This window comes from Desmodus rotundus, chromosome 12 (assembly GCF_022682495.2).
Source record: "Desmodus rotundus isolate HL8 chromosome 12, HLdesRot8A.1, whole genome shotgun sequence".
NCBI lineage: Eukaryota > Metazoa > Chordata > Mammalia > Chiroptera > Phyllostomidae > Desmodus > Desmodus rotundus.
In genome coordinates, this window is record NC_071398.1 from 51,998,990 (window position 1) to 52,011,752 (window position 12,763).

The following is a 12,763-nucleotide window of genomic DNA, read 5'->3' on the forward strand; positions in this document are numbered from 1 at the left end:
GAGTATATCCCAGGTATCACATCAACCTGTCCTCAATATTGCACAGTGCCTATCAGCAACACGTACAAAAAATACTTGGAAGTGTCAGAGTGGATAATATTCACCACAGTATATAATATCCTAGCCTGTTATGCAAAAGATAAGTAAATGTGCTGAAAGACCCAGCCGAGAATCACTTGGGTCTCATTAGTGCTGAGCTGTGTGCACTAAGCTCAGAAAGGAGGGAGACAAAATGCAGCTAAGGCTCAAGTAGTTTCCCCTGGAGAGACCACTGGAAACGGTCCACAGGGTTCCCATGAAGACTGTGACACAGATGTTAAGCACACTAAGACATCAGTAAAATGCAGAAAACGTATAATTAAAACAATGACCACAGCAACTAGCTGCGTTTCTCATGTCCCTGACCTTTGTTGTCCTCCTGCCTTGTGCTGAGAGCCTCATGTGCTATGGCAGAGATTGTCCCCAGCTCTGGAGCCAGAGGCACTTGTTTGAATCCGGCCACTTCAATCTGACAACTGTCTGCACTGTGACCTTGGAAAAACCCCTTCCTCTTCTCAATCCTATTTTTCCCAGAAGTACAATAACAGCTACTAATTCCCAGGGTGCTGTAAGGATTTAAAAAACAATAATGATCAACGCAAGGCCTGAAAAATGTCCATTCAGGGATGAAGGCGGCTCTTTCTTACAAATATTTTATTCTCTGGTTTTTATAGAGGGTAAGGAAGGGAGAAAGAGAGGGAGAGAAATATCCATGTGAAAAACATTGTTTGCCTCTCCCAATCAACTGACTTGGGTTCTGGACCAAAACACAGATGTACGTCCACACCAGGAATTGAACACACAACCTTTTGGTTGGTGGGACAACTTTCAAACCCTTGTGCCACTCAACCCAGGGCAAGGGTGCTTTTTATCCCTATTTACACAGGAAAATACTGAGGCCTATAGGGCGAATCACTTTCCTGTAGCCTTATCTATGGTCAGTAATCTAAGATTTAAACTCAGGTTGCATGGCCAAGATACGTGGAGTCTAATCACTGTTTTCCTGTCTTTGGCTTCCGGGAGGGCTTTCAGGCTCAACACACACCCATTGATCCTTACACCACCTGGTGCACCTTCAAGTCCTGCCCCAGCCCAGCAACCCCCAGATGAAAGACCATAGAAAGGGCTGAAAACTAAAAAGCAAAGCATTACCTAAAAAGCAAAAGTTATTATGTTAGTTAATGACTGAATTTACAAAAGTGAAGAAGTGTGTTAATAATGCAGATTATTCTAAAATATATATATGTACCTACACATTCTGTACAGCAAAAAATTCAAATAATCTGATATGTTTTCCACTAAAAATAATTTTTCCATAAAAGTAATTATTCCATGAAACAAAAATTATTTGTTATTCAAGGAGTGAAAATGCGTGACATTACAACATAGATCTTTGTTGTTTCACTGTCCTATTTTCTAAGGAGAGTAGCCCTAAATTATAAAACAATAAGTGAAGTATGTGAGTACAGAATACACTAAAAACAAATCCCCATAACACACACTCCCGAACAGTGCTTATCAATCATTAGAAAACTACAACTAGAATATAAAGAACATGACAAATATATGCAAAGAGCTATAATTATAAAAATTAAACAAATCAACATTTTTTTATAGTGGGGGAACGCAACCCTCATACATATAACTATGAATGCATAAATGCAACATAGGCTTAGATCATATCTTGTTAATTACTTCAAAATTTAAATATTAAATTTCTGAGAATCAACACTGTGAGCATATAAAATTAAACTCAGATATTTTCAGAAAGTTTATTTCAGTATCATTACACTGAAAAAAAAATACATTTCCTACAATCTAACCTTCTACAAAGTGAGACCTCTTCAACTTCAAAAGGTTAAAGACTTATGGCTAAAGATTTCCCATGTTCACTTCATGCTGGAAGCCTTTACCAATATGAATTATGATTAACATGCTTATGGAAATGAGCTGAAAGATCTCCCACATTTCATGTCATCATAAGGCCTATCTCCTCTGTAAACTCTCTGATAAGAAAGGAGTTACAATCAAAAAACATTTTCCCACATTCGCTGTACTTACAAGGACATTCAGCAGAGTGAAACTGGGAATGTAATCGAGGCTTGTGTTACAGAAAAAATTCTCATATTTCTTGTATATAAAAATGTTTCTCTTTACAGGAACTACTATAAAGGACACATGGACAAAATCAAGGGAGAGGGTGGAGGTGGGGGAGGGAGGTGGGTTCAGCTGGGGTGGGGTGGAGGGATGGGGAGAAAAGGCATACAACTGTAATTGAATAACAATAAAAATTAAAAAAAAATGTTTCTCCTGTGTGACTTCTCAGAAGATAACAAAGGCAACGGATAGATAATAAAAGATTTCCCAATTTTCCTTAACTTATAAGAACTTAAGACATTGTGAATTCTCTAATGACAAACGAAGGGAATGGCTACAGTACAAACACGTTTCACACTGACATCACTCAAATTGCATTTCGGCAGTATAAACTCCATCATATTAGTGAAAGTCACTGATACAAGAAAAACACTTCCCAAATTCACTGCAGGCATGAGGCCACTCTCCAGGGTGACTCTGATGACAACCGAGGGAACCGCTACAGAAGAAGTGTTTCCCACTTTCGCTGCACTCATGAGGCCTTTCTCCAATGTGAAGTCTTTCAGGAAAATAAAGGTTACTGATAAAACAATTCCCACATTCCCTGTAGCCATTAAACTTTGATCATGTGTGTCGTTTCTGGTAACATGATAGTTAATGCAACAGATGAAAGATTTCCCACACTCTAATTTAGAGATTCTTTGGTGTGAACTCTGATGACAATTGAGGTAACTGGTACACATACAGGATTTCTCCATTTAGTGCGCTCATAAGTACTTTATCCAGTGTGAACACTTTGATGAAAATGGAGGGCAGACTTACAGGTACAAGATTCCCCATGTTCACTGCACTCATGAGGCCTTTCTCTAGTGTGTACTTTCTGATGATTACGGAGGATACAGCTATGGGTAAAAGATTTCCCACATTCCCCACACACATAAGGCCTTTGTCCAGTGTGAACTATGTAATGATACCGGAGGCCACAGCTACTTATAAAAGATTTCCCACATTCACCACACACATAAGGCCTTTCTCCAGTGTGAACTCTCTGATGTTTACGGAGGTCAGAGCTCCTGGCATGAGATTTCCCACATTCACCACACTTATAAGGCCTTTCTCCAGTGTGAACTCTCTGGTGACCACGGAGGGCAGAGCTAGTGATATAAGATTTCCTACATTCACCACATTTATAAGGCCTTTCTCCAGTGTGAACTCTCTGATGAACACGGAGGGCAGAGCTACTGGTATAAGACCTCCCACATTCACCACACTTATAAGGAAATTCTCCAGTGTGAACTCTCTTATGAACACAGAGGGCAGAGCTACTGGTGTAAGATTTCCCACATTCACCACATTTATAATGTTTTTCTCCAGTGTGAACTCTGTGATGAGAATTAAGTTTATGTTTTTGCTTAAAAGATTTCCCACATTCAGTACACTCATAAGGCCTTTCTCCAGTGTGAACTCTCTGGTGTTCACGGAGGTCAGAGCTACTGGTACAAGATTTCCCACATTCACCACACTTGTAAGTCCTTTCTACACTGTGAAGTTTCTGATGACGACGAAGGATGTTGTTTTGTGTAAAAGATTTTCCACATTCACCACACCTATAAGGTCTTTCTCCAGTATGAACTTTCTGATGATGACGGAGAACAGAGTGACCAGTGAAAGATTTCCCACATTCACTACACTTATAAGGTCTTTCTCCAGTGTGAACTTTTTCGTGATAAAGAAGACCCGACCTACTGTTAAAAGATTTTCCGCATTCACCACACTTATAAAGGCTTTCTTCAGCGTGAACTTTGTGATGACGATGGAGGATAAAGCTATTGGTTAAAGATTTGCCATATTCACGGTGACTATGAGGCCTTTCCCCTGTGTGAACTCTGTGGTGTTTACGAAGGTCAGAGCTACGGGTAAAGGCTTTACTACATTCATCGCATTTATAAGGCCTTTCTCCAGTGTGAACTTTCTGATGACGATGGAGGGTAGAGCTCTGAGTAAAAGATTTCCCACATTCGACACACTCATAAGGCCTTTCTCCAGTGTGAACTTTCTGATGACGACGGAGGGTAGAGCTCTGTGTAAAAGATTTCCCACATTCAACACACTCATAAGGCCTTTCTCCACTGTGAACTCTGTGATGATGTAGGAGACCAGTGCAAGTGGTGAAAGATTTCTCACATTCACCACATTTATAAGGCCTTTCTCCAGTGTGAACTCTCTGATGAACACGGAGGGCAGAAATTTTGGTAAAGGACTTCCCACATTCACAACACAAAACACACTTTCTTCCAGTAAGGAATCTCTGGTCCTCAACAAGTATGTCATTACAGCCAATGGCTTTCTTGCATTCTCTTGGCATGTAATCTTTTGTAGTGCGACAAGTCATTCCAGACTTAGAGATTTTTCCCCCCCTGTTTTTGGTGTAAGCAGCCAGTTGCACAGGATATCTGGAGCTGATGAGGAAGTATTTTCTATCCTGACTAGAGGTATAAAAATTCCACGACATATGGAAATTGCAGCTCTTTGGTAATGAGACCCTGTCCACACTGCTGATGAAACAGTTCTGTGTTGTGTCCTTCTCCTGGTGCTGGTGACGCTGTGCACTGAAATAAAATGCTTTTGCACATGCCCCACACCGCAGCAGTGTTGGGCCCTGTTGTGTTCCCTGCTGGTCAACCGAGAAGAAAATGTGTCTCAAGACACACCCACAACTCTCACATGGGTGGTTTTTCTGGGAAGACAGTGCTGACTTCAGATTCATAGCCCTTGAGACTCTTACAGTCATATTCTGTTCTGTCGGTGCCTCCACGTCGTCTACTCCACAGCAGCAACCTAAACAAAAGCAAACCTAGTGAAGTACATACTGACCTATGGGGAGGTTTTCTTATCACTAATTTGCATGTGTAACATCTGGCATGATCCTATGGGATGATTTCCAAAACAAATGAGACACTCAAAAAAAGCCCCTCCCATCTATAATAATGGGCAACTCCTTAATTGAAGGATATTAGGGTAAGACTGCATACAAGGAAGAGAGACTGGCTTACAAGTTTTTCCTCTCTTAAGGGCTGCCTGCAAAACCCTTCCTGCTTGTCCTGTAAGGCTGTGTAGAGGATATGAATGTGCCCAAACAATGAAAATCAACAACAGGAGAGCAGAGGCTGTGCTAGGATTGTATAGAAATATGTGCACACTTCAAGGTGCAACATACATTGATCAAAATGGTATAGCACACCATCCTGGCTGGTGTGACTCAGTGGATTGAGTGCTGGCCTGAGAACCAAAGGCTCGCTGGTTCTATTTCCAGTCAGGGCACATTTCTGGGTGCAGGTACATCCCCAGTTCTGAGTACACAAAAGGCAACCACACATTGCTGGTTTTCACCCTCTTTTTCTCCCTCCTTTCCCCTCTCTCTAAAAAGAAATAAATAAAATATTAACAAAAAATATAGTAGAGCACACCAAAAGGATTCCTCAGAGAAATGGCTGTGGTGTAGAGGTAAGAGAGGCAGAGATTTTCCCTGGGTGGAAGTTAGGATAGAAACGGAAACCATTCAAAGAAAAAACGGGTAGTGCGACAAGAAAAAGAAAGGGCAAGTTAATTAACATGTGGTCACTAGCAATCGTGACAAAATACAGTTAAAGATAACAGAGCCTTGGAGTGAAATTCTCCTCCTCGGCCAGACCTCCTGTGAGCCCAGTCTGTCACGATTGGACTACTGTCCTTCCCGTGATACACAAACGACTCTTCCAGTTTCCAACCCATTGAGCGAGTATGTGAAATATTGATGATGCACCTCCGAAGAGAATGCAGAAGAGGTGAATAACCAACACCGTCTTAGAATAACTCTGCAACAAAAAATCAAAAGAAAAAGTTTTGTGTGACCACAGCAAGATGGCAGAATAAAAAATACAAGTATTTGACACCCTACAAGGAAATTAGAAAATTATCCACCATAAAAAACATCCCTCAGGAAAGGGGAAGAGGCTTAGACACCAGTTATTTCAAAGAGCTACAAGGTGGAGCATAATACAAAGGGCTATGCAAAACAATAGCAGGAAAGACTGGCTCGGAAAACAGGGTTCCATTAAACACACAAAGGTAAGAACTTCTGGGGGACCCTGAGCTTGTGTCAACATTGACTCTAGTGCCTGTTTTGTGCCACCAAAGCATCCAGAGATCGCTAAGTATTTGGAAAACCGTAGCCCTAGCCACTGAGGACCACTTGAATCTCTACAATGCTGACCTTGGTCATGGGGCAGCAAGAAGAATGGGAAGTGAAGCTTCTCATCAGCCTAAAGTACATCACACCACCTAGCAAGCACCCTTGTGTGCATATGCAGATAAAATGACTCCTCTAAACACAATTTGTTCATGAGGTGCAAAAAAGTAACTTTTTCATCAAATATCAGACATCAAACTAAGACAAAGGGAAATATGGAAAAAATAATCACAAAAGGAACATCACAATGTTAAAGTGAATTAAGCCAACATATAGAGGTATAAAAATTGCTGGAAAATAACTTGAAAAATCAATACTAAAAACTTCAGTGAGGTACAAGTGAATACACAAGTACCCATAACAAACAAACAAATATGAAAACAAAACATGGGGAAAAGAGAAAAAGATATCATAAAAAGAATTAAACAGAAATTTGAAGTTGAAGAATACAATGAATAAAATGAAAAATGCTAGAGTTTCAAAACCAGACAAAATCAAGGAGTAAAATGAATACATCACCTCTGAGGCAGGTGGTTTAAAATACTGTATGTAAAAAAAAAAAAATGTGAGGACACCCTCTGTCAATTTTGGAACACCATAGAGATAATGTACATATGCATTACAGGAGTCTTAGAGGAGGGGAAAAAGAGAGAAAATGAGAGATAGATAAACAAGAGAGTAAGCAGAAGCATAAAAAATTTATTTAAAAAATAAGCTTAAAGATTGACTTCAAAATATGAAAAAGAAATGTAATAGCCATGTTTAAGACCCCGCAGGTCCCTGTACACATTCAATGCAAACAGGATTTTAGTATGACATATTATAATAAAAGGTCAAAAATCAAAAGCAAAAAAATGTTTCAAAGACCGAAGACAATAGAAACTCCCCATGAAAGGACAGCACTCCCATAAGCCAGCAATAGATTTCTCTGAAGGAACCTTGCAGCCTTGGAGAATGTCAAATGATATATGCAAAACACTACAAGAAAACATCTGCAAAGCATAATACTTTATCCCAAAAACCTCCTCCTCAGAAATAACAAGAAAAATAACTTTCCAGAAACATAAAAGGTGAAGAAGTTAATTTCCACTCATCCTGACTTACTAGAAATGCCCCCCCAAAAAAGATCTTTGAGCTGAAATAAAGGCAAACTACATAGAAACAGGAAACTGTGGGAAAGTGAAAAACTCTCTGGTAAGGCCAGGAGGTCATCAGTTCACAATACTAAGACAGGTCATTGGTGGAGTGTACTTTATTTAAACGTACTGTATAGGATAAAAATATAGTGCATTAAGAATAAGAATGGTGGCGATATTTGTGAATAGGTACACAATATAGGAAGATGTGAACTGTGACGTCATATATATAACAGGGTGGTGTGGCAGAGAGTCCGGTAGCATTGTGGCATGCAGTGAAGCTGTTTTCAGGTTACAATGAACTGTTAAGAGTATGAGTTTTATGTAAGTCTAACAAAATTTCTCCTGATGGGTGAGAAAGGTGAAGGGGTTACACAGTACAAACTGGCAGTTACAGAATAGTCACGGGGATGTGAAGTGCAGCCTGTGAGAATCAATAACATTCTACTGGTTGTGAATGGTGTCAGGGGTGTGACACATATGGAGATGACCACTTAGTAAGTTATACAATTTCAAATCATGAAATGAATACCACGATGTATGTGAACTGTATTTAAAAATAAAAATATTTATAGAAGTATATAAATAAGTGAATAAATAAATAAATTGAAGCCTGCTTGGGCTTAATTTGTGTTCCCCAAAAAAAATCTCCAATACACAACATATGCCACTTCCATGAGACTCACTAAATCTTCATGGAAACAAATAAGCTGAAAATAAAGAGATGTAAAAAATATTCTATACAAATAACAACAAAGTACTTGGGAATATAACAGTTTTAATTACTATGTCCCTAAACGCAGAACACCTAAGTACATAAGCAAACAATATGAGATCTGAAAGCGGAAATCGCAACACAACAGTACCAGACAACTTGGATATTCCCCTTCCAACAATGGGTAGATCACTCATTTCCAAGCAATGAGGAATCAATGAAGTTTGAAAACAAGGTTGAGAAAACAAAGCTAATAAATATATGCATAGTATTGTATCCAGCTCTGCCCAAGTGGCTCCGTTAGTTAGAGCATTGTCTCATACACCAAAACATTTCAGGTTTGATTCTTGGTCAGGGAACAAACTGAGGTTATAGGTTCAATTCCCTGTTATGGGCACATATGGGAGAAAACCGATCAATGCTTCTATCTCACAAAGATATTTCTCCTTTTCCCTCCCTTCTATCTCCAACAATCAGAAAATATTTTGCGCTGCGGATAAAAAATATATATAGCTGCAGAAATGTTCAAGAATATAAAAAATGCTTTTTCACACTAATAAATGTGAAATATACTAGGATTCTGGCAATACTACTGGTCAAATTCTTCCCTATGACAGTTCAGTACAGCAGGTATTGGGGCAGCAGGGAGAGTAGGGGGCAATGAAAACACTCCAGCCCTGCCAAGTCCAGAATCTATCCAGAAAATTGGGGAAGCATATATTGTCCACAGTCCACATGGGAGGACAGAGCAATCCCTGAGGAATGAAGTGCACTGGGGAAATGCATAGCCTTGTCCAGATCACTGATAAGCCACAGGGTGTTTTGGGTTTTTTTTTGACACTGTGAGGTAATTTATTAAAATTTGGGGAAATGAACCAAAAAAATGGACCCCAGTAGATATGATGAGGGGCAAGCCTGAGACCAGTTGCTGCTGTCCATGTCTCCCTGGGAACAAGTCTGGTAGGACCCGTAGAGCTTAGGATAGAAAGAAGCAAACTGCAACCCTGAGGAAGGGGTGTGCAGGCAAGGCAAAGAAGAGTAGGCAGAGAGTCAGGGTCTTACCCAACGATGATATAAGAGCATAGTTCTCCAGCATGACATCAAAGTACAGGCATCTCTGAGCCTCATCAAGGAGGAGCCATTCTGTCCTGGACAGGTACACGGCAACATCCTCAAAGGTTGTAACAACCTGTCAGAATTAATACAAATAAATCTGGAACAGTCTGTTTGACACTCCTTTTCCTAGTTTTAGCCACACTGAATCCCTTGCAGCCCCCCTACCGCCCCCAACACCTTCAAAGACACCAGCGCTTGGTGCCAGAGCCGCCTGCTGTCTCATCACAGTCTCATTCATCTCTCACATCACCCTCAGCAAAGGCAGGCAGGATGAGAGAAACTGGGGCAGTTGAATGCCATCTAAATTCAGGGCCACGCCTGCAGGGCCCCTTTCTACCTGCTAAACAATTCCACTGAGTCTCCCAGATAAGGCCTCCAAAACAGCCATATGTGGGCTCAGGCTTCACCCTTAAATCCAAACACCAAAAACCCAGTCCCATCAGCTCAGACTTCCTCTAGTTGTGCACATTGTGTGATCTCTCCCTGCTTCACGGGTTCACACCCAGGTTCACTCCCTCAGCTCTGCCCCCTTCACCCTCCTGCACAAAAGAGCCACCACTTTTGCATGACTCCATCCTCCACCCTTCCACAGATTCAGACCCATGTGAGCTGCTCACAAGGTGTTTCTACTTACTGCTCTTTTTAACTTACAAAAGTTGAACCAAAAGAACCTTCCAATATTCACAAAGAGAATTAACCCACTACTATCTTCCCCAGCCCAGTAGATGGAGCTTCCACTGCTTCAGCTGCTAGGACCAGAAACGCTGGGGTGGTTTTGAACCCTTTTCTTTCTTCCTGCAGTGGAAGAACTTGAAACTATGCTTGCTCTTCTTAAAAAATGTAGAGGGGACAGGTGGAGGGGATGAAGGTGGAAGAAGATATAAGGGAGATAAATGGTAATAGGAAAAAATAGAATAAAAAAAATAAAAGATGGACCAAGAATCCAACTTTTTCTCCTACCTCTGAGGCCCAACTCAGGTCCATAGACTCTCCTCTGAATCATAGAGCTCACCTGGTGATGGGATCCCCACCTTCTCCATTAACCCATGGTCTGTTCTCCACTATGCAGCCAGATGGAGCCAGTTACACCCAAGCGAGACCAACTCCTTTCTCTAATGCAAATGCCCTATTATCTCCCTAAATTATCAATTGGACACTTTAGAAGTCTGATTCTTGACCCCCTTTATGACTTGTTTTTAACACAAAGGGGACTTGGGGTACCTATTCCCAGCTCCGTGGCATCTTCAAGCAGTATTAACTACAGGTGTGCCCTCCCAGGAAACCTGACGTCAATGCTTATACTGGCTGTGTACATGGACCGAAAACAAAAGGGCAGGGGGCAGTTTACATACTAAACCTGACCAGCTTAGGAGATTCCTCCCAGATGGTCTTACAAACTGAGAGACTGAAAATACCCCTATATGCTGTCTGAAATTAAGGCTTTCTAACCAAAAGTGAGTCACAGCAAGTAGCCTTGTCCTGGGCCTCTATCTTCCCTAAAGAAACTCAATTTTTACCCTGAGTCCATCTTAGTATTTTGGCAACTTTGTTAACATACCTTTGGAATGGCAGCATAATTTCCTTTTTTTCTTACCCCTCAGGGCACAAAAACTGCATCAGAGCAGAGACCAAGGTACTCCTCTGTGTTGTTACTGTGTTACTTAATTAAATATCAACTATCTTATACCCAGTAATGTAAGGGAATTGTGTTCATTCATCTTTACCATTTATCTAATACCATGGATTTTCCTGCTTTGTTTTCTCCCATCTCGCTAACTCATTACCAATGGATTTCCAGTTCCCATCTTATACATCTTCCTTTTTTATTCTGATGTATAAAATAAGTAGTAAAACTGCCATTTTCCAGAGCATTTTCACACTCTGGATATTTTTGATATTTTGTTTCCTGAAATCATCCTCAGTTCAGCTCAAATAAACATTTTTTAAAATGTCTACAGATTGAATGTTTCTTAAGTTGACACCAGAAATGGGAGCACCTTATATCACCTGTGACCTGCACTCAGAATTGGGGTATCCCCAGGGTCCCCTCACTTGAAAGCTTGAAAATTACCAAGGGATGAGTCTTTGGACACCATAAGGTAATGTCACCACCAGGTAGGGACGGGGATACCCTGTCCTTCCTTGTCTAGTTTGATAATGATTTTCAACTTCAGAACTTGTGGGAAGACGCAATCAACCACCCTTCAGCTCCAGGTAAGCCGGTCTCAGCTGTATCCCCGCCCAGCCCTGGAGTCCGGTGACCTCCGGCCAAGTGTCTCCTCAGTGTGGCCTCTTACCAGCCCTGTGACCTTGGACAAGGGCTCCTCTTCCTGGGCCTCACTGTCCCCATCACCACACTCCAGTCCGTTTTCTATCTCAGAAGGATCTGAAAGGCTTTTAAAACCACAACACAGCCAATGTCTCTCGGTTCACGACCATCCCGGGCTCCCAGGATCCTCAGAATGAAGGTGCAACCCCTCCGCCTCCCAGTCAGGACGTGACTCCGCCTCAGATGTTGAAACCAGAAGTCACGCCCAGGCCAGGTGTGCGGGTCTTTCAGGGTCAACGACACCGGCACCTGTTTAGGGGGCGGCACCTCCGCCGGTCACCCTCGCCCACCCGTCACACCGTGGGTCACCCACGAGCGCCTCACCGCCCCGGACGCCGGGGTCGGGGCTGCAGGACGTGACTGGAGCCCCGCACCCGCACCCGGGCTGCAGGGCTCGGCGGGCTGAAGGGCGAGGGCCCCGGACGCGCACTCACCTCGGCCGCGCGCCTCAGCGTGGTTGCCGCCATGGGACCCCGAGACACCCGGGCAGCGCACTGGGCCTCACAGCCTCTGCGCGGAGTAGCACCCTGGCGCCTACTCCTTTCGAACGAGTGACCACCAGACCCAGACCGAGTAACAGAAACTGAGAGAAGAGGAAATGCCCGCCACGAAACCGACGGAAGTCCCGCCCTACAGAATGGCCCCAACGGAAACGCCCTTTCGGAGTCTGTATTGACTCAGCCCTGTGATGCTCCACGCCTGCCTTCTGGGTAGTGTAGGTTGCACACTCCAAGGCGGGGGTCTTGTATTTCCCGAGCTGACTCCCGGTGTGGATTTGCGGGTTTACACCCCAAGAATACCCTGAGAATACTCTGTGCTCCATAGCCGCCCGGTGGACATCATTTCTTGGGCGAGGAAGGGCCTGGTTTCTCGCTAGGCCTTTAGTTCAGGCCATGCGGCAAGTAGAATGTTCAGGTGGAATGTGGTTGAGGACCTTGCTCTAGTCCCTAATGCCCTCTATATTCTGCATTAGTACAACCCACAATGCAAATTAAATTTGCTAAATAATACATAAACTATTAAGTGCATATGTGTCTGGTGCAGCCAGAATCTTAGCTCTGCCTGGGCAGCAGTGTGACTGGATTCCTCACTAATTTGACCTG

General features: G+C 42.5%; 1 protein-coding gene across 2 annotated transcripts; it reads right to left on the reverse strand.

Moving 5' to 3' along the window:
- Positions 1-862: 862 nt before the first annotated feature.
- On the reverse strand, positions 863-12,257 carry LOC112313921 (zinc finger protein 418). Of its 2 annotated transcripts, XM_045203568.3 has the most exons (4): positions 12,095-12,256; positions 11,629-11,725; positions 9,278-9,404; positions 863-4,974 (listed from the first exon to the last, which is right to left on the reverse strand). In XM_045203568.3, exons 3-4 carry the CDS (start codon positions 9,309-9,311, stop codon positions 2,915-2,917), a joined length of 2,094 nt encoding a protein of 697 aa, XP_045059503.2. In that variant the 5' UTR covers positions 9,312-9,404; positions 11,629-11,725; positions 12,095-12,256; the 3' UTR covers positions 863-2,914. The 2 variants fall into 2 exon arrangements, with proteins under 2 accessions (XP_045059503.2, XP_045059502.2); XM_045203567.3 differs by lacking the exon at positions 11,629-11,725 and having other exon boundaries at positions 12,095-12,257.
- Positions 12,258-12,763: the final 506 nt, after the last annotated feature.

Excerpts from the sequence above, each read along its gene's own strand:
- LOC112313921 (XM_045203567.3), bottom strand. The coding sequence starts at position 12,127 with ATGGCGGCAACCACGCTGAGGCGCGCGGCCGAG. Across the intron at positions 9,405-12,094 it reads CGCTGAGGCGCGCGGCCGAG|GTTGTTACAACCTTTGAGGA; the intron begins GTGAGTGCGCGT and ends TAATTCTGACAG. Across the intron at positions 4,975-9,277 it reads TGCTCTTATATCATCGTTGG|GTTGCTGCTGTGGAGTAGAC; the intron begins GTAAGACCCTGA and ends GCTTTTGTTTAG.